The 22,124-nt window shown below is 39.2% G+C and overlaps 1 protein-coding gene across 1 annotated transcript in view; it reads right to left on the bottom strand.

Annotated features, from left to right (window-relative positions):
- The window catches only part of LOC145679518 (aminopeptidase Ey-like), a 76,724-nt gene that overhangs the window by 7,629 nt on the left and 46,971 nt on the right, over positions 1-22,124 (bottom strand). Inside the window, exons 8-9 of the mRNA XM_081750097.1 lie at positions 14,264-14,541; positions 5,487-5,686 (exon numbers count right to left, since the gene is read on the bottom strand). Of these exons, the coding sequence (XP_081606223.1) occupies positions 5,487-5,686; positions 14,264-14,541 (478 nt within the window). The remainder of the gene's footprint in view (positions 1-5,486; positions 5,687-14,263; positions 14,542-22,124) is intronic.

Raw genomic sequence — 22,124 nt, 5'->3', positions numbered from 1 at the left:
ACGTACGTCCAGTGTGCAACAGAAAGAGCCATTCCGCCAGCAACATTCCGCACTTTCAGGGAGAATTTCGTGAAAGATTTTAAACTCACTTTGGACATCCCAAACTGGATACATGAAAACGTGTGATAAATTTGTTATAGACATCAATAGTGCAAGGGATGCATATACACAAAAGACAAGTGAGCAAGAAAGGGAACTTCATTTAGGAAAATCTGAAGCCGCTCAAACCCAGATGGAACATGATTTTCGTGTTGCAAGAGAGAATTCACATATATGGATAATAGCTTTTGATATGCAGCACGCACTACCTACACTACATATATCCACTAATGTTGTTTGATATTGTAGTTAACTTTGGACATATAATCTAGGAGTGTATGACGTAAATGGAGGATCTGTGCATGTCATGCCAGAAGATGTAGTCAGCCGAGGTTCGCAGGATGTAGCCTCATGTCTAATGTCCTATATAAAGAATAATAATGAAGTACTTCAAGGAAGGAGGAAACTAATAGCATGGTCTGGTTATTGCGGCGACCAGAACAAAAGCAAAATATCATACATTCTGGTACCACTTAGTGCACGACCAGCGATTTTTGATGAGGTAAAACACAATTTTCCATTACCTGGTCATACTTTCCTATATTGCGACAGGGATTTTGTAATTATTGAAAAGAAGAAGAGGTCTATAACAGCAGTATACACTCAACATCAGGGGGCCGACATTTTTAGAACATCGAAAGCAGTCAAACCTTTTCAAGTAACAGAAATGATGAGAAATGTGTTCTTTTCCCTTGCTCCTGTTCTTTCATCATTAGTCTTCCGCAAAGAATATGTTAAAGATGAACTAGTTTATGTACAGAAAGCTTCCAAAATTAGAATTACCAAAGAGAAACCTAGTATAGTCCATTATCGCGTACTCCTACTGTGATATAACTAATTGGGAAACAATCAACTAATTGACAAACCAAGCATGACCAGCGCCCAAGTCTCAAGAAATTACCTGCTCTGTACTTCGGACGAAAACTTGTCTGCTGCGAAAGTAGTGCGAAAGCTTCTTATTTAAGTTCCACCAGAATTTCGAGACTACTACGGAGGTATTCAGTGTGTTAAACCATCGCCCAGAAAATTACGGTTTTCTGCCAGTCAACATACAGAAAGAGATCTAGACATAGAAAGCGAAATAGAAACGCTCGTAGAGAAAGATAGGGTCACAACAGGGGTGTAGCCAGCAGGTTTGTGTAGAGGGGCCCGTCGTTTTTGAGGGGGGCAGCTACAATGTACAAAGCCAAAAAAAAAAAAAAAAAACAATGTGTTGCTGCTAGTGTTTTTGAGGCCTGAGAGAAAGGAAAATTTTGGTTTCCTTCTGAAAAACTAAAAACACTATTTTAGCTTCTTCTTCTTCTTCTTCTTCTTCTTCTTCTTCTTCTTCCTATTATTATTATTATTATTATTATTATTATTATTATTATTATCTCCATAAATTATATTTAAGATACTTTTTATTATGTTTAATCAAGAACTACTGTCCGTGACCAAACGCTATACTTTTGTGCATAACTATAAAGGTAACCAAGAAAGTTCTGTCCCTTTTCGTGGAGGTCTGTGTTCAATTGGATCTCACACCGTGAGTTGAATGCGAGTGGAGATAAGGCGAAGGTCAGTTGTTGGTGTGGGTATATCCAACATACTACCTGGTTGTGGCAATTCAGATACACCGTGAACTTGCGTAAAGACAGAGGGAACATGGGGCATCCACAGAGCGTCATAAGAGCATGTATGCTGAACAAGTTCAAATGGAGTTCAAACGCCGCTGTAGCGGGACAGAAGATATGCCAGGCCTTTGGTGTCGTGACGACGCGGAAAGTGCAGCGATGGTTTAACAAGTTTAAGGACGATGATGAAATACCAGAAAACACCACGTGCCGGAAGACCAACACATGTACAAAGAGGAACTGGGACTACAATTCAGTGTGTGGAGAAACCATTCTGCAGCACATCCATCAACTTGGGAAGCACTACAAGTTGGGTCGATGGGTCTCACATGTTTTGACTCCGAGCCAGAAGGAAACGCGGCAGTCGCCTGTGTTTATTTACTGTTTCGGAGCCATTTCTGGACAGGGTGTTGACTTGTGATAAAAAGTGGATTCTATTCGAAGCTCCATGGCGCCGTCATCATTGGTTAGCATCCCATGAAGCGATTCCAAACAGCAGAAACCAGTACTGTACCAGAAGAAGGCCCTTCTGTATGTTTGGTGCATCATGCATCGGGAACTGCTACCAGCTGGTCAGAGTATCAATGCAACTGTGTAGTGTCAGCAGTTGAGCTGTGCTCAAGAAAAACTCAAAACTCTGGAGCCATCACTTCTGAATTGCAAATGGGTCCTCGTTTACGGGACAACGCTAAGTCCCACATGGCTAGGATGACTCAGGATACCATTCTCCGCCTTGGATGGGCAACAATATTGCAACCACTATATTCCCTGGGTATTGCACCGTCCGATCATCACCTGTTCCATTCTTTGGACAATCACCTTAGAGGACACCAGTTCAAATACCTAGTAAATGTCCAAAATGCACCTGATACCTTCTTCGTTTCACGGCCCACCAAGTTCTACCGCGATGGATTCCATGGCCTCCTAGAACGTTTTCAGAATTTCGTCGATGCTGATGGGGACTATTTTTGATCTTCCAGGTTAGGTGATATATCGATGTTCGAAGGTGGTGAGTGAAAAAGCAACAAAACTTTTCTTGGTTACCTTCATATTTAAATTTAAGACCTTGTATACAGAACCTATCTACACAAGATTGATTTTCTTTGAAATTTCACTTAATTTCTTTACGGTTTCCTGACAAAAATATTTATTTATTATTCGTGACTAAAAAAACATGATTATTTTATTACATGAGTAGAAATAAAAGAAAGAGCGAATGAAATCCAAATTGAATTAAGGCATTGTTTCTCACCAAAGTTTCCATCCTCTATGTCTTTTAAAACATTTGTTAAAGCATATAAAATATACTGTACTTACAAATCAGTTTAGTACCTTTGTTTTATGGCTGTATTTATAGTACCTTGTTGAAATGTTTGTCTTCAAACTGTCAAATATAAATCGCAGTAAATTGTGCAATCTGCTGTCACAAAAAGTATCCTATTTTTCGATCGGTATAAGGAAGAGATACCTTACTATTTTTCGATCGGTATGGAAAAACAATATTTCTCCATACTATTTTACAGTAAATTATTAATTGTCAATAAACTTTGTTACTTCTAAATGAATGAAGCGAGATAATTTTCCTATGATGTTTTAAAAGCTGGTCATTTGGGAGGGGCCGGGAAACCATTTGGGGAGGTCTGGCCCCGATGGCCCCCCTTGGCTACACCCCTGGGTCACAATCAAGAGTAATACCACTATCATGTAACATCAGGTTCATGCACACTAACAAGGGACATGTTTCGGTTCGAACGCGAGGATCAATATAAAATTTGGTAGACATATACAGAACTAAGTACTGACCACTGTAGGGGGAGTCATTCCCGTGTAAAATTCGTTTTCCGCCGACAGCGCCAGCTATCCTTCGAAACACTAGCAGTTAGATTCCGCGTTTGGCGCTGCGTGAAGATCAGTCATGTTCGTTAGTGTGAGGTAGTAAGCTCCAATCCGAGTTAGGTGTGGTAGACTGTGTGCAAAAATGGGACGGGCTGTTGGCATTAACCGCCTTCAGGTAGTCGAACTGTTAAAAGACAAACTAACGCGCAAATTTAAGGATCAGACGTCAGTTGGAGTGAAAGATGAGTCATTTGCGACATTCTAGTTCAATGTAATTATCAATGAGTACGGAAATGAATTAGAAATGATACACAAATCGACACTCTACAGATATTATGAATTGTTCGTGACATAATTCTCGCTTGTTTCTAAAGATTTTCAATGAAAGTCGGCGACATTTTGAACTCTGATAAGCCAACTTCTTTTGCCGCTTGGAAAGCCCAGCACTGTCAATTCCAGTAATGTACTGATACACCATGCTCTCTGACGATTTCACATTTCACTGTTTGCAGTTTCATTTCCCGATTCCTTTTGAATGAAGCAAAGTTCGAAGACAGCGCGTATCCATAATCCGAATATTTTTGCAGTTATTTAACGAAATAAATTTCTTATGTCGTTCCAGAAGCTTCGTATACGAGTTGTATCCTCCTTCATGATAATCCTTGTAGATACTCCGGATTTTCTCTTCCGTAAACTGCAAAAAACATCTGTAGTTTTCAGTTTTCGTGCTGGAGATACGTCGTATTCGCTTTGACTACTGTCTTGTTCCCACTATGGAATACTGTCTTATTCCCGTTCTGAACTGCTATCATAGATGTCTTCCTGAGCTCTGCCATTTTCTTCATAATATCTGTAGAGTGTCGATTTGTGTATCATTTCTAATTCATTTTCGTACTCACTGATATTTAAAGTGCACAAAATATCTCAAATGACATCTTCCGCTCCAACTGACGTTTGATCCATAATTTTGCGCCTTAGTTTGCTTTTTTTTAACAGTTCAACTACAGGAAAGGAATTAATGACAACACCCCGCCCCATTTTTCCATACTGACTACCACACCTAATACTAATTGGAGCTTACTACCACACACTGACGCACCTAACTGATCTTCACTCAGCGCCTTTAACGCAGAATCTAACTGCTGGTGTTTCGAAGAATAGGGGGCGCTGTCGGCAGAAAACGAATTTTACACGGGAATGACTTACCATACAGTGGTCAGTACTTAGTCCTGTATATGTCTATCAAGTTTTATGTTGATCCTCGGGTTCGAACCGAAACATGTCCCTTGTAAGAACTGTCTGTCAAAGGTGCCATTTTTCTTTCCAACAATTGTGTACGAAATGCATTGGCGTACAAAAAGACAGTGATTTGTGAATATTTTGTTATGATCATTTACTAAATTATGAAACCGCAATTTATTGATCAAAGCAATAAATGTAAGTATTATACCCCGACAACTTTGCAGCTCTTTATTTCACAATGCTTTAAATGTGAAAAACCAGCAGGTTCATGCATGCACCCACAGAATTAGCAGTATTTTAATTTCGTCGTGATAGGGGTCTCTAAAGGAGAATAAAGGTCATTTCAACTTTAAAAATGATGAGAACCAAAATCAGTGGCGTACCCAAGGAGATTTTAAGACTTCGGGCTTTTAACTCTACCCATGAGGAAGATTCGCAAAAATAAAATTCTTCATATTAGTATAAGCATAGAAACACTTGAAATCGTATGAATTTGGAAGCTTGAAGAACTTTTGTGTACATTATTGACCAAAAGTATATCTAAAAATATCTAGAAGTCATTAAAGAAAAAAAGTATAAAGCATCTTTATTAATACGCCTTTATCTTGATCCAGAAAATCTGTCAAAGGTTTAGTTTCGAATCACTTTAAAAAATCTATAAGTAATGAATTGAAAAAGCTGGGAACAACTACTCACGGATTATTGAGATCAGGGTCTTTCTCCTTCATCCAGAAATTAAAAAGTAACTGTGATCTTTCGGTGCAGTCTCCAATGTCTAATTCACATATCCATTCCAACACATTTTGCCTGTGACGATCTTCCACTAGGTCATTGTTATCTTTTACTGTATATCCCACCTGTTCATACAACGGCATCAGAAGATCCGTCATGAATTGCTGAAAATTTAGATGATTAAATTATATTGGATATCTTTACTTTTATCATAAGCAATGCTTAGGAAGATACTAATACAGGAAACGACAAGTCTGTATATATTACAAGTCTCTTCTTTAAACTAATTTAAAATAACTGGCTAAGTCGTCTTTTTCAGTTAACTTAACTGTAATAAGTCGTTGGCTCGTAATTTTATATTAACTAGCCTTCGGCTAGCTGAGAACTTCTCCCACAGACCCAGCCTTTGCTCGGCCTATGGCCTCGCTACTCTTAAACCCACAATTTTACCGAATTTCAAGTTTCTTTTCCTATTTCAACTGTTTAAAAGATAAGATTTTGTATCCCAAGAAAACGCCCATTTAAATAACATGAGAATTTTTTCAATCCCCCTTTAGAATTCTTAAAAACTAAAAGTATTCACGTTTGGTAATTTTCCTGTGGGTTAGTCCCGAAAGGCTGCAATCGTGCCAAATTTCATCATTCTAATCCTGCCGGAAGTGCCTAAACATTGTAGGGCGTAGATGTCCCATATAAATAGCGTGGGAAAGATTTTGCAGTTCCCCATCCCAGACAACACGTACGTGTACGACACATGTGCCATATCCATGCATAAGCCGTACATGTGCACATGTTCTTTTGTGTGGATGATGAACACATACATAACCAGTGCATAAGCGGTAGACGTGAATTTACGTGGATGAATCACACATACATAACTCGCGTATGTGCACATGTGCATTTGCGTGGGTTATGCACACGTATATAACCAGTGACTATGTGGTGCATGTGCACATGTGCATTTGCATGGATGAATCACACATTTATATAACCCGTGCTTAAGCCCTTATGTACACATGTGTTTTTGCATTGATGCAGCGCACGTACGTAACCCGTGCTTAAGCCGTTATGTGTACATGTGCATTTGCATGGATGAAGCACACATTTATATAAACCGTGCTTAAGCCGTTATGTGCACATGTGTATTTGCATTGATGCAGCGCACGTACGTAACTCGTGCTTAAGCCGTTATGTGTACATGTGCATTTGCATGGATGAAGCACACATTTATATAACCCGTGCTTAAGCCGTTATGTACACATGTGTATTTGCATTGATGCAGCGCACGTACATAACCCGTGCTTAAGCCGTTATGTGCACATTTGCGTTTGCATGGATGAAGCACACATTTATATAACCCGTGCTTAAGCCGTTATGTACACATGTGCATTTGCGTGGATGCAGCGCACGTACATAACCCATGCTTGAGCCGTGCATGTGCACATGTGCATTTGGGAAGATGAAGCACATTTAAATTACCGGTGCTTAATCCGTTGTGTGCACATGTGCAATTGCACGGCTACTGCACGTGTGTATGAGACGTCCATAATACCGTACAAGTGTATACTTTTACTTTCATTCTTTTACTCTCATTTTCATCAACAATATAAAGTAACCTCCAATTTTAGTAGGTGTCGTTTTTCCTCCAGGCGGTGTTACACAAACTTTTCGACGAATGACAGCTGAATGATTGTAGAAACTCCATAAATTCCGCTGAGCTAGGATACAAGATCAACAGGTGACAGCACTGTACTGTTGTAACTACTGTCGGACAGTTCATAGTTTTACAAAATTATTTTCGCGACCGATTACAGCAGAATATGTTGCGTTATTTGTTACTTGGCAAATATGTCAAAGATACTACGTAAACATTGCTCGTTGCAAATAATAAACTCCAAAAGTAAAAGTCTCACTGACAATTATTAGTTACTTGCGATATACTTTGAAGATGATGTCTTTGAGTTAAGGACCTCCACTCAGCTAACGGACCGATCATAATAATATCAGCATACAAACCACACTACAATAACCTTAACCCATTGGACCTACAAGCTCTGCGTCAACTGGGACAACGGATTCTGCTAGGAGGAGACCTCAATAGTAAACATCCGGCGTGGAACTCCAACGTGTCAAATGCAAACGGAAGGATCTTACATCAAGCCCTCAATACAATAGATTTTACTCCCACGGCTCCAACGGAACCCACGCATTATCCAAGAAACGGCGGGATGCCTGATGTACTGGACATGGTACTGACAGCGAACCTGGGAATCCTAGGTGTACCTCAGGTTACCCACGGCCTCGACTCGGATCATCTACCCGTTCTACAAACGATCGCAATCAGCTACCACTTCACAACTCGAACCCTCCCAACCCTGCGCACAACAGACTGGGACCACTACAGATCCTTGCTCAGCGACATGTTAGATCCACGCCGGACCATAGAAACAACTGAAGACATAGAGGCCACCACTGCATCCCTCACCGCAGCCATCAACTCAGCCTTTGCCATCGCTTCAACCACCTCAACAACGACTCATCCATCACACCACACCACTCCAGAAGAACGACGCACCTCAGCCTTGATCCACCTGAAGCTTTGGGCACGGAAGCAGTGGCAACGTACCAGAATTCCCCAGTTCAAAACACTTTGGAACCACCTAGTTTTTAGGGTCAGGAAAAGGCTCCTTCGAATCAAAATCAGAAACTGGAATCTCCACCTCCAGGAGCTAGAGGCACCCAGCAGGCAATTCTGGAAATTAGTGAAAAACATCACAAGACCAGAAGCAAACTCCAGAACACTCACACTTCAAACTCCACAAGGAATAATACACGAACCGGAAGAACAGGCAGAACTCTTCGCCCAGGCCCTGGAAACCACCTTCCAGATCAACGCTACCAACACGCCAGCAACCACCACTGCAGCAGTATATAGATCCTACCACCACACCCGAACAGAAGACCCACCTCCTCCAGAAGCCCTCACAACACCGCGGGAGATACAAGCAATCATCAAGAGGATCAATGCACACCGGGCTCCAGGTCAAGACCGAGTGACGCCGCAAGCACTGAAGCACCTCCCGAGAAAGGCCCTGGTCCTACTCTGTAAGTTGTGCAACGCTATTATGAGAACCGGACACTACCCAGAAGCCTGGAAAGAAGGAAAAGTCATAATGCTGGCCAAACCAGGAAAGACAAGATCAAACCCGGCCAACTACCGCCCTATCAGCCTGCTCTCGCATACCAGCAAGGTGTTTGAAAGAGTACTGCAGAGCAGACTTCAGCAGTTCATCGAAGATCATGACATCACCCGGACCACCAGTTCGGCTTCAGGAAAGGACACTGCGCGGATCAGCAGCTGGTACGGGTGGTAGAGAAGATATGTGACAGATTCAACGAGGGAGGCCACACCTTGGGGCTTTTTCTCGACATAGAAAAAGCATTCGACAAAGTATGGCACGAAGGCCTCTTTCACAAGATGATGCTCCAGGGCACACCACACTACCTTCTGAGAATCATCAAATCCTTTCTACGTGGAAGAACCTTTCGTGTTGCCCATGCAGGACACCTAACACCCCCCAGACCTATCCTAGCTGGAGTCCCCCAAGGATCTTGCCTATCCCCAACCCTTTACGCCATGTACACGGCGGACATTCCCACCACCCCCAACACAGCGGTAGCAACATTCGCAGACGACACGGCAATCTTTGCCAGCCATGGGAACATCAGATACGCTGAACTATACCTTAGCCGACACGCCGAACTTCTCCACCGATGGTCTGAAGAGTGGAAGATAAAAGTCAGCGAACAGAAGACCTCAGTTGTAAACTTCACAAGAAACAGAAGAAGGGTTCACGTCAGGATCACCATGGCTGGAACAACCCTCCAGAATCGAGATGATGCCAAATATCTCGGAGTAGTACTGGACAGGAAGCTAACATTTGCTCACCAGATACATTCCATCGCCAAGAAAGCCAATCAACGCCATCAAGCCTTGCTACCGCTACTCCTCTCCCCATCCCTCACCCTGAAAACCAAACGCCATATATATCAGATGAGCATTCGTCCCATCATGATGTATGCCCACCCTGCATGGCAACACGCAGCAAACACGCACCTCAGCCAACTACAAGTCATACAGAACAGAGTAGCCAGGGCCATCACTGGACACTCGAGAGACACTCGCCTCGAGCAAACACATGAAGATTTGGAGCTCCCATTTCTACATGACTACCGAATTCACAGATTAGTCAACTTCTGGAGGACAGTCAGAGCCTCGCCACATCAACACATCGCAACTATAGGAACGGCAAACCCAAGAAGACGAACCTACAAGATGCCGCACCCCTAAAACGCACATCCACTAACCTGACATAGGAACAACAAAAGAGGAGCGCGACAGTTGCGTCCTCTCTCATAACAAATACGCACGCAAAAACAAACGACAGTCAACAACACAAATGTATGGCAAGGGCCCAAGCCCGGTACTTAAAACAACCACAAAAACCGCCAAGAAATCTCTGCTCTGCTGCTCTCTGAGTTAAGGATGGTGTTACTGCGTAAGCCACCAAATATATAAACTCTGTTTTTCATTGCATCTCGAATATGCTTTTATATCACCTCTGCACTACGAGAAAATCACCTGTGTCCTACATGTAAGTCATCTCTGTCCTAAATGTAAATCACCTGGGTACTACGTGTAAATCATCTCTGTCCTGCATGTAAATCACCTGGGTACTGCGTGTCAATAACCTGTGTGCTACATATAAATCACCTCTGTCGTACATGTAAATCATCTGGGTAATGCATGTAAATCATCTCTGTCCTACATGTAAATCACCTGGTTACTGCGTGTAAATCACCTGTGTCTACATGTAAATCGAATTCGTGCTACTTCTAAATCACCTGCGCAATAGGTGTAAATTACTTGTGCAGGACGTGTAAGTGTGCATTGCACATGTCCTGTGCACGTGAAGATGTTGAATAGGACTTGTGATGTAAATGTGCATCACATGTTTATACAGATGATGCACATGTTGCATCCGTGCAATTGTACATGTACTATACGGGTACTGTACGTGCATTGTGCTGTCTGGGATAAGACCATTCTACAGTTGGAATTTTTTATTTTTAGCGATATATTTGGCTAACTTTAACGAAAACGTACAAGCGTACCGACTTTCAAGTTTTTGTTCCAATTCGAAGTTGTTCCCTATCTAAAATATGGGATTATATGTAAAAAAAAAAAAGTGCGTTTAAATAACATGCAGAATTTCTTCATCCCCCTTTAGACGCCCTAAAAATTAAAAGTATTCACGTTTGGAAATTTTTCTTCCGAAAAGCTACAATCATGCCAAATTTCAACTTTTCACGTCAAATGGAAGTACCCCTTTACTTTATGCCAGTCAGTTCATGTAGTTTTATATTTAGTTAGGATAGGATGTGCTTTTATTAAACTAAACAGGTAGATTTAAGTCGGTAAATTGCCTGCACAATTTAACACTTGAGAGTGAAACTAGCGATATCTGTTAGCACGAACGTTATTATTATAGTTATCGTGAAGTATAGACGAGATGTTTGCTGTTTATGATCAGGGTCTTACTGTAGTGCTGCAACTTGCTCCACGCAAATCTAAACTTAGAACTTCGATTTTATTATTTATATTATATTATTATAGTTGCCTACAACAGCTTATTTCTTTCTTTCGTTTTCTTTTTTAGAATTTAACGGATTCTGTACTTTCCGTAGAATGTTGTTCATTTGGATCGGGTCTCTATTGATTCCTACTTATATAAAGAATATTTACGGTACCGATTACATTGCTTAAGACTATGATCTACACTGGACAAATAGTTTATTGCTATAGGTCTATTCAGTGGCATGTTTACGATCTTGTTTCGGGTCGGGCTTTGCTAAGTTTTTTGGGGGGGGAGGGTTTGCCTGAAAATGTAAAAATTCTGCAAGATATTTCATATACTTGACTATAGTAAGTAAGATTTCGGAGGGGGGGCTTAGTCCCGGAAGCCCCCCTAAATACGCCACTGGGTCTATTCAATCATATTCATGGGTGACTAAATGATAGATTAGATCAGTGGTTCTCAACCTAATTCCTGGGGGTCGCGTTGGCTCAGTGGTAGAGCGTTGACCTCCGGTGCTTGGGGTCCCTCATTCGATCCCAGCTCGCGCCGTGTGGACTTTGTGTTGGACAAACACCGTGCTCATGGGTTTTCTCGGGGTTCTCCCACTTTCTTCATTTCACTCATTTCTCATTATTACCGTCTCCTTTAGCCTAACGGGCGTAATCGTGTTACGTTAAACTTAAAGATTTCATTTTTTTCAACCTAATTCCTGTTACGACTTCCATTTTACCACATCCTCTTGCCACAGACCCCTTTATAATTTCTGGTTTGAAATAAACTTTGTGGGATTTTTAATATATCTATTGCGGAGATGTCACGATATGAATCTATTTCGATAATAGTAGAATCAATTTCTTGTATATAGTGGATACAGTAACTTTCCTAAAAGCGAACGGATTAAAACCAAATTTCATGACTTCATTCATAATACAAATATCGAATCCGATACGTCAGACTGTGTCAAAATGGAGGCCTCTTGAAATTTTTAAAATTTCATAACTCCCTTATTTTTGGATCATATGATGAAAATATAAAGTGATTTCTAATTTTGGTACACAGTCCAAGTTTGTTAAAAAAAATATGGAGTATTTTAAATAACTTCTTAATGTGTGTCACGAAGATTAAACTGGACATTGCCGCACTAGTGAAATCACATCATGCTTAGGTATCTCATTAGCTTCCAATGTTAATTGTATTTCGATATGCATGTGTATTTTTCCGGTATTTCATATGCAGATCTCATTAGTTTCATATCGTGCCTCTTTCATTTAAATTGATTTTTAAACAACTCTGCACCTGTTGAAAATGTTTGGTAGACCTATTATTTTGTTGTTCTTAACAGTATGTATAAAAATAAAAAAATGTCTATCAGAGCAAAATTCAAATTAATATTTAAAAATATTTTCCGGTATTAGATTCTAATTATATTTATCTCGTCTGTTTATCTTCGCGATCCCCATGAAACCTCCTAGCGACCCCTATAGGGGTCCCAACCCCCAGGTTGAGAAACCCTGGATTAAATTAATATTATTATGATGTATAATATACTTATTTCATTGTTAAATCTAAGTTAATTATACCTCTGCACTCAGGTTCATCCTGCGGCGATAGTTCTATCTATTCAATTAAAACTAAAATTTATGAAAGAAATTTACTTCTTATGAGGGAGGAAACCCAGAGCATATAAATAAAAAGCGCACGACAAGTTTTTCACGCGATATTATACTGATTTGAGACTTGAAATTTAAGAAAAAAATCCCCTATGTAGTCGGTAATTGTTTGATCAGGTGTACCTCTACCGCCAGTAGCATAAACTACTCAGCAAAGATGACACATGTGTTACAGTCATCTATCTGAGAAAAGCTTAGAAATGTAGTTCGTTTTAGTTATGAGCTGAAGGACAAAATCCAAGTGAAATTCAGAGTACAATGTTGTGCGTGTATGGAGAAGACGGTATGAACCGTAACGATATTTCAAGGTGGTATAAATTCAATGAAGAGAGCAGTGTGTACCTTGCGAATTTGTTACATGCCGGGCGTCCAGTAACAGCGCAAAGCAAATAATATGTTGGCCACTGAAGGGGAATTCATAATGACTGGGGAATTCATCTTCGAACATTTTATAACATGTTCAACATTTTATATGGATGAGTTTATGATATGTTGCATAACGAACTGAATATCGTAAAGTGAGTGTTCGGTGGTTGGCAAAGAACCTCATGTACGTTCATAAGGGGCAGCAAATAATGACGTGCCTGAACCACCTGGAATGGCACACCAAGGAACACGTTTTTCTGCAAGCTATCGTTACAGGAAAATAAAAGAGCATTTATGGAATGAAAACATACCAGTTTTTCACCAAATAAGAGATTCAAGGTGAATCAATCTGCAGGAAAGTGTTAGTATTTTTATTATGAGACATGGAAGAGATTATACTGGTGAATTTTCTAACATGTGAGCTCACAGTGAATGCTGTACCGTGTGAAACAACATTGGCAAAGTTGCATCAAACACTTAGTGACAAACGGCCTAACATTAACACTAGAAATGTCAAACACTTTCATGAGGGTGTACACACAATGCACACAACCATGTTGCTGCCTCTGTTCGTGAAAAACTTGTGAAGTTTGGGTAGGAAATGCTCGAGCAAGCACCATGCAGTTCTGTTCTGGCATCTTCAGACTATCATAGTTTTGGCTCGATAAAGAAATATTTGACCGGCCAGTATTTCAGCCGGGGGAAGTCAAAAAGATTGTGGGAATACCCTTAAAAGACGGATTTGTATTAACAGAGTTTTGAAACTTATATCAGATTCAAGAAATGCATTGAATCACTTACCGCCTTATGCAGAGTCGTTTTGACGTATGCTTAGCATCATACTAAAGGCCTGACTACTGCAGGAAATATATGTTAGTATAACTCTTTAGTATGACGCTAATCTTAAGTCAAAACGACTCTGCATAAGGCCTTTAGCGTCTAAATTGAAAAATAATAAGCCTTTACTTTAGATATATGCTTGACGTATTACCTATTACACTTTTCTTCCACATAAATTGTTATGAATTACTTATTGATCTATTCTCATATGATGAGTATTTTTTACCTTAAACACACCGTACCCGGGAGTTCTTTTGAACATCAAGTGAATAAATGCAAGATTGTTGAAAGCCGCCAGCCATAGCAAATGAATGTTTTGTCCCTTTATTCTCAGTAACATGTTCAATGGAACACTGTATTTCAGGAGCCCTGCTCGAGCTAATTCAAAAGCATCGTCTATCAGGTAGGCCTTGTTTAAGACTGCTTCTTCGAGCGTAGGATCACCAACAAATCGCTCAGTTAATAGTATCCAGTTTTCTTCATCATAGTTCACTCGGAATAAACCTAGAAAAGGAAGCAATATATATCTTAAATAGATGTTGAAATATGTAGTTACGGAACACATGTGCATATCTGAAAAAGCAATGCATAAGTAAATGCAAACTGATATTTGGATATTACCATTCATTTAACGTCACCCATTTGATATAAACTAAAATTATTTGTATTACATATTACAATTAGCTTACACTGAGTGCACATGAAATCAAGCCGGTGGCCAGCCCAAAAATTTAGGAGGGGCCCCATCCAACCATAACATAGTTCATTACCATATTATAGTTCATTTGAAAGTCAACTGTCAAACTTTTAGGGGGGCTAGTGAGAATTTAGGGGGGCTGGCTCCCTAGACCCCCCTGGATACGGAACTGTGTCCAATACATTAATTTTTACTTTCTTGACCTGTTGAGTGAGGACTTCTGTTGGACGTAATCTATAAGTTGTTCACGGGAAATTGGTTTCCAGAATCGTTTTCTCGCTGGATGACCAAATATAGTCAATAAGTTATGCAAAGTTTCTAACTGGTTTATGCAACTTTTGGATATATTCTTGTCAGTGAAATTTGGTCTCTCCAAATAAGGGAGACTGATTTGTTAGTGAAGAACGTTGCAAGAAGATGTTCATGAAGCACTGAATTAGTGTCTCTACTTTATCTTGCCACATTATGCCCTTTAGGCTAAAGAAGACGGATAATCAATGAAAGTAATGAGAGTGAAATTAAAGTTTTTGTGCCTTTCCACCATAGGAATCCGAAACCCTTTGCACCAAAAGTGCACTCCCCAGACACTAGTTCAGCAGGGGCGGACTGAAATGGTTGGGATTCAAAATTTCAATATACTGAAAGGACAACGAAGAACAACTAAACTAATTTCCAGAGATACAGTGATGCTATACGCTCATCACGTCATTGTGTCACGATATGAACTTATTGGCAAAGTCAATGTATTCTCTCAGTTTCACCAATTTGCACCAATGACTTTTGCTTGGTAAATAACAATAAGATTATAAAATTTGTTTATTGAGAAGTCCAACTCAATGAAATTGGTAACTTGTTAGGGAAACTACTAACAGAAAAATACAAGAAATAACAAACATATAGGGTTAAAAATATGAAAAATTCCAAGTTTATGAATGAAACAAGCATTTTTGACAACACGATGACATAGTTGAAGGAGTATTCGAAGATTTCAAGAATCTTAAGAAATTTTAACATAGATATGTAAACTATGTAAGGACAGTTGGACGAAACATTCAGCCGTAGAAAGAATGTCTATTCATGAGGTTTCATTGTAAATATTTTTATGGGCAGTTAATGTAATCCATAGGTAAATGCGTTTACATACCGTCGGACTATTATCGTCAGGAGAGCGATGAGGCAGAAAGGGTGGCTTCATTCATCATTCATTTATCACCAGTTTATTTGCATGTTCTTTGCCTGTTTTCTCAGTTTTGAATTCCATAACAAAACTCGCGGGTGTTTAATGGGAATTTTGTATAAAAATTGTCAGTGGACGTGCACTATCTTGACCGACCTACTCATGTATGGGTTTAATAATTTGTTTATTTTTGTATAGAAAAAAAATTACTATTTTAGATATTACAAAAAATAGAAATATTAAGATAAAATCTGCAACATTTTCTTTGTTCTTATTTGCTTTTGGTTGTTGAGGTTTTCTGGCTGTTAACTCTTTATTTTTGTTTCTTTTTTCAGAGCTTTTGTCGACGAGCATGATCCACCTCCTATTCTCCTTCGTAACGTCTCCCACGCTGATCCCATGGTACCTGTGGGATTGCTAGATCATTAACGTTAGTTCTCCTTGCGAACACCACAGTGTGGTGTTGCTGCAACAACATACTGTTTTAAATTTAAATATACTCAAACTCTAATCATGGATAAATTTTCATCAATTTCTCCACGTTCCCAGAAAGAGGTAAAAGCACTACAACATGAACAAGATGTATCTGTTACTAAAAATATAGTAGAAAAGATAAATCTGGCGACTCCAGTAGTTTGCTATATCGTGATAAAGGAGAAAGAAACAGATGACAGTAGCAGTAGTAACTCTAACCATTTCATGCATTAAGACCTCTTCAACTTTCGTAATAATAAAGTTATTGCCGACACTGTAATAGAGTTAACGAAACTGGGGTTACTGGACAACTTAGCATTATAGTGGAACCACATCACCTACTAAATATCGGTCGAGAAGTTATCTCTTGTTGAGATTTTCTCAATTCCGCAAATAAGATTTCAGAGCTGTAAGGCCATGTTTTTGATGTTGCTCAGATCAAAAGTAAGAAGTCAGATAAACTGCTTCTAAGTCAGTCACTGACTCTTACTTTTAGTCTGCCCACAATCTCAGAATTTGTGAATGCTAGATGTTACCGTCTTAATATGACCCGGGAAGCCATAGTTTGGAGCTGTGTACTGTGAGCAAGCCTTCTTTTTATTAATTGCAAGAACAGCTATTCTATTTAGCCTAGAGACTGTCCAGCCTTTCAGGATAAAAGTCGCATTCTTGAGCTGATGGATGTAAAGAAAATTCCGTGTCACATTGTTTACTGACACTGCCAGCAATCTTTCGCCGCAGATCCAGGCTTGTATCTGTGGGCTGTTATACATTGATGATTTTGTTATTAATTCCTTCGTGGTATCACTCGACAGCTTCAACTTACATTAAATCATGTTCTTCGCTCGTTCAGCGAGATAGGTATTCGATTTTCTGGACAATACGCTCAGTGTGTACACTTCTGCCGCCAAAGAAATTGCTTTGTTGATCCAGATTTGTACTTTGGTGTCACTCGTCATTCAATACGATCTCTTAGTTGACTCAATATGATCTCTTAGTTTGGCTTTTGATTGTTGGTTAATATAGGCACTATACATTTTTAATCTTAAGTAGCCTTGTCTCCGAACTGTGAATTTACTTCGTGTACTCTCCGACAGCACATGGGTTTTATCGTAGTCCAATTCGGTCTAAGTTGACTATGTATTTCCTACTCCATACTGCATACACCGGCTCACCCCTCTTTGCTGAAGTAGCCTGAAACTGTTAATCGAACTTACGGTTTTTGCACCAGCACTGTAACTAGGCTTTCTGTAGATGCAAACAAACCATTGTTAAACTATCATCACGACACACTTTTCATAAATTATATCTTCCATGACCATCTTTGAAGCTTTCATTTGCATGATAGCCACATTTATAACCGGTGGGCAGCATTGTTCTCGGGAAGGACGCCCATGGAATGTGCTTATGAGAGTCACTACAAACGAAATTTTGTGTCCATCATTTTGTTTGTTGGGAGTTTGTGTTTCTCCAGCATATTTTTTGATTCGTCAAGGTTCTTTGGTTATTGTCACACTCCAAACACTACACAAGTACCAAGAATTCCAGCAAGGGTTCAAAGTATTACTAGAACAGTACTAATGTGGTGTAAATTGATTGCTCCGAAAGAGATAATTCCGTTGGCTAAACCTTCATCACGATCGAGGAGAGCTCAACATTTTGTCTGCATCGCTTGTGTTCAGTATTTACTGCTGATTTAACAACAGTTAAGCTTGGCCTCGATCATGTGCTTCAACGTTTGCTTCTCATGAGTTTATCTGCACTAATTCGCAAAGCTTCGTTAAAATATCTTTAGCAAACACGCCCTCCTGCAGGATACTGTGATGAGATGTCATCAGCTATAGCAACAGTGATGTTTTATCGTTGTCTGCTGGATGTCGGGACATGTCAGTACTAGGAGAAATGATCATGCCGACACAGAAGCCGAGGATGCATCATTGACAGGAGTTACAATGGGGGCAGCCTTTCCCATGTTCCTATCTCAGTGGTTATTTTCTTCAACGGATGTGCTCTCACTGGCAAGCAAATGGAAACCAGGCTAACTAAAATAATCTTCATTTAGTAAAACATCTTTTGATCAGTTTGCAGACGTCATCCTTACTAGCCGTAGAAATGCAGTGATTCTGACCCGCTTGCGCATAAACCATTCTTGTCTAACACAACACTTATTTTGTGCGCGGAGCTATCCGGATTGTGAAGATTGTATTGTCCCACAGAGTATTCTGCACATTCCTCTAGATGTTCGGAATTTCAGAGATATTCAGAGCGTCTAGGAGTACGTGGAAATAGTTTACCTAGGAACGCTTTCAGAGGTAGCATGATTTTGAGTAATATATTCTCATCTTTATTAGTGAGGTTGGAATTGCCAACCTCTCCTAAAGTTTTTCTCTTTAGATTTTCCTTTATTTTGTTTTTTTCTGTTATATATTTTCTACTTAGTTTTTATTTTTAAAACCTTTTCGCGACCATTGTTTTAATTTTTCAAGCTTTGATTAACATTTTTTAATTTGCAGAGCTTAACACTACGCTGGTAACGTTGGGCCTGTGAGACCCAAGCCTTTACAAAAAATAATATAACTTTAGTTGACTACACTCGAACTGCTACATCCTCCCCCTACCTTCCGCTCCTAAGTTGTAGTTTAATCATATGTAGCCTGTTTTAGTTTTCGCTTGGTCATTGTTCTGTGCCGCTTGCTTTTTCATAGAGTGGGCTAGACAGACCCAACGTTACCAGTGATGTTATTTTTACTAGCACGATTAAATGATATTAAGTAGCGATTTTAGAAGAGAAAACTTCATATTTCCGTGTGTTGATTTGCATGTTTTTTAAGCACTTGTCGTATAGTTTTATATATATATATATATATATATATATATATATATATATATATATATATATATATATATATATATATATATATATATAATATTCAAGTGAATCATGGCCGAAAGCTATGAGGCATATGTTCAAAGAATAAGGGACATGTTAGAGCAAGAACTAAGTGATGTAGCTTGCAAAGAAGATGATGATGGAGATTGTGATCCTGACTTTTGTTTGCCTAGTGATTATTATACTAGTGATGAAGGAGGAAACAGTGATTGAAGTTTTGATTTTGAAGAAACTGTGCACAAATATTTTGTAGGTAGAGACAAGGACACGAAATGGAGGAAGAAAAAAGGAAATGTGAATATTCGTTCTCGTTCTAGTAACATCGTGACTGCTCGTATATCGATGTCTAAAGAATTGATACAGAGCTAGTTGATGCAGAGAGCACAAAATAAACGCACTCCTACTGATCTTCGAAAATCAGCTGCAAGATTATGTGGATTAACCCTTGAAGAGCATGCTTCTATGCAGCGAGAATTGAAACGAGGACGTTGCAACATGTGTAAAGACAGCAAAACCAGGTACTTTTGCCAAAATTGTGGTAAGTGGATTTGCCTGGATCACGCAAGAATGTTGTATGGTGAATGTTCAGATCATTACATGTAAAGATGCCAATAAGAGTGGCTACAGTTTTTCATAAATTCGATGGAAATTAGTGCAAAGAAAAGTTGAAATAAAGTTAAAAGACATATTTTCCTTCAGTTTCAAGTAATATCGTCATTACCTAACACTTTTCATTTTTTGTATCATGTCTGGAATATTGTTTTACGTATTGAATACTGTGTTTAAACCAAACCTAACTAAATAATAGCTAAATGAAAAACGTTCGTTAAATACTTTCATAACAATAAAAGACATATATTAATTTTGAATTTGGCATTCAAAATAAATTACTGTACTCTTTCGTTTAATGTAACTAAAGATAATTTCGTCAATGCAAGCTCGAAGTAATAAAATATTCTTCTTTAATTGATTTCAGTGCGTAAAAACTTGAATGGGTCCCGTAGACCCAACGTTACCATTTATGAAAGTTTCCTGAACGTTACCACTGTAGTGTTAATTTAATTGCTTATTTTCATAACTTTTGTTTTGAAATTTTAACATACGTCATGAGTCAGTCAGTAGCATTATCGTCTCCTACAAATAGCCTAACTACTGACGTCCCCATTAAACCACAACCTTAAATTATTATATTTATGAAGTGCGAGGTGAGACAAAAAAGATTAAGTACATAACTTGAAAAAAGATTGGAGTTGGCAACAACTGTTTTGGTGACGTAATTCACACCTCTTCTCTATCCATTCTCCCAGTTTGGACTTAACCGGTTGTGACAGTTGGGAGTATTGCATCAGTGAGTGAACACGTACAAGTGCATTCTGCTGGAAAAACTGAACACCGAATCAACATTAAGTTTCTTGTGAAACTTAAGAAACCAGCCTCAGAAACATTTGAAATGTTAATCGAGGCTTATGGAGACGATACTTTGTCTCGGGCACATGTTTTTGAATGGCATAGACGGTTTTTGCAAGGAAGAAACAATGTGGAAGATGATGAATGTTTTAGGCACCCAAGGACAGCGATTATAGACCAAATCATTGCCAAGCTCGTGAAGTGATCCCGGGTAACCGAAGATTAAGTTTTCGTGCAGTGGCGGAATGGTTTACTTGGACAGGGAAGCTGTTCGACGTAGAATTTTCACATTTTCAGGCAAAGCCCCCCCGAAAGTTAGCAAAGCCCCTCCCGAAACAAAATCGTAAATACGCCACGGGTAATGTTTATTGTCTTCTCCGACATTAAGGGAATTATAATGATTCAGTGGGTTTCCAGTGGTCAGACCTGTTACTCAGCAATACCACATTGAATTACTAAAAGGATTTTATGAAAAAAAAAAAAAAAATTGGAAAAAGAGCCACAGTTATGTAGTGATGGATGGCTGTTGCAACAGGGCAATGGACCCGTTCACAAGGCTATATCTGTCAAACAGTTTCTAACAAGCAAAATCATTACTATGACGGAGATCCATATTATTAACAAGATCTGGCTCCCTGAGACTTTTTATTTCCTAAACTTAAATTTTGCATAAAGGGAAAATATTTTACCCCAATTAAAGCGAAGCGAAATCGGAGAATCTTTTGAAGGCCCTACCAGAAACCACGTTCCAGAAATGATATCAGCAATGACAACACCGAATGAAGAAGTGTGGTAATGCTTAAGGGGACTACTATGAAGGTGATAGCATCACAGTTAACTAATTTTGTAAGTACACTGATTTATTGGAACAGTCTCGTTTTATTTTTGTGTATGTCTGTCTTACATTTCGTACTTTATAAATACAGTATACAGGCACGTAGTCAAAGGGGGGTCCGGACTCCCCCTTCGGAACCAGAAATGAAAAATTAAGGAAGGATGAAACAAAAAGAAACGAAAAAAAGAAGAATAAGCGTTAAAAATATAAAGCTACAGCAAGCGTTTGGTTACTCATTCTTATGAGGAGCTTTGTGTGGTGGAAACGGGGGGAAGGGGGTTACAAGTTGAAAATGGACATTATTGTAACAGAGCAGTCCGAATTCCATTTATCTCCATGCTAATCCTAGGGACTACAAATGACGATCGGTAACCCGGTTCGATCAGAAGAACTTAAGAAATGCCCACAATCACCAATAAAATGAGACTGGCAACATAATTCTAGTTACACTTGTTAAAGAAATTTTCAAATTCGCGGCAACACTAATCCATTTTATAGGATGTGTTTACCACCGAAAGAGATCTCGTTGCTATCTTTGACCGCATTAATCGAATATAAGAAAACGAAGAAGGAAGAAGACAACAAGAACCGAGTTCGAATGACCTCG

The sequence above is a fragment of the Thermobia domestica genome, chromosome 2 (genome assembly GCF_964235325.1).
Source record: "Thermobia domestica chromosome 2, izTheDome1.hap1.1, whole genome shotgun sequence".
NCBI classification, from domain to species: Eukaryota; Metazoa; Arthropoda; class Insecta; order Zygentoma; family Lepismatidae; genus Thermobia; species Thermobia domestica.
This window is presented reverse-complemented; position numbering and strand designations above follow the sequence as displayed.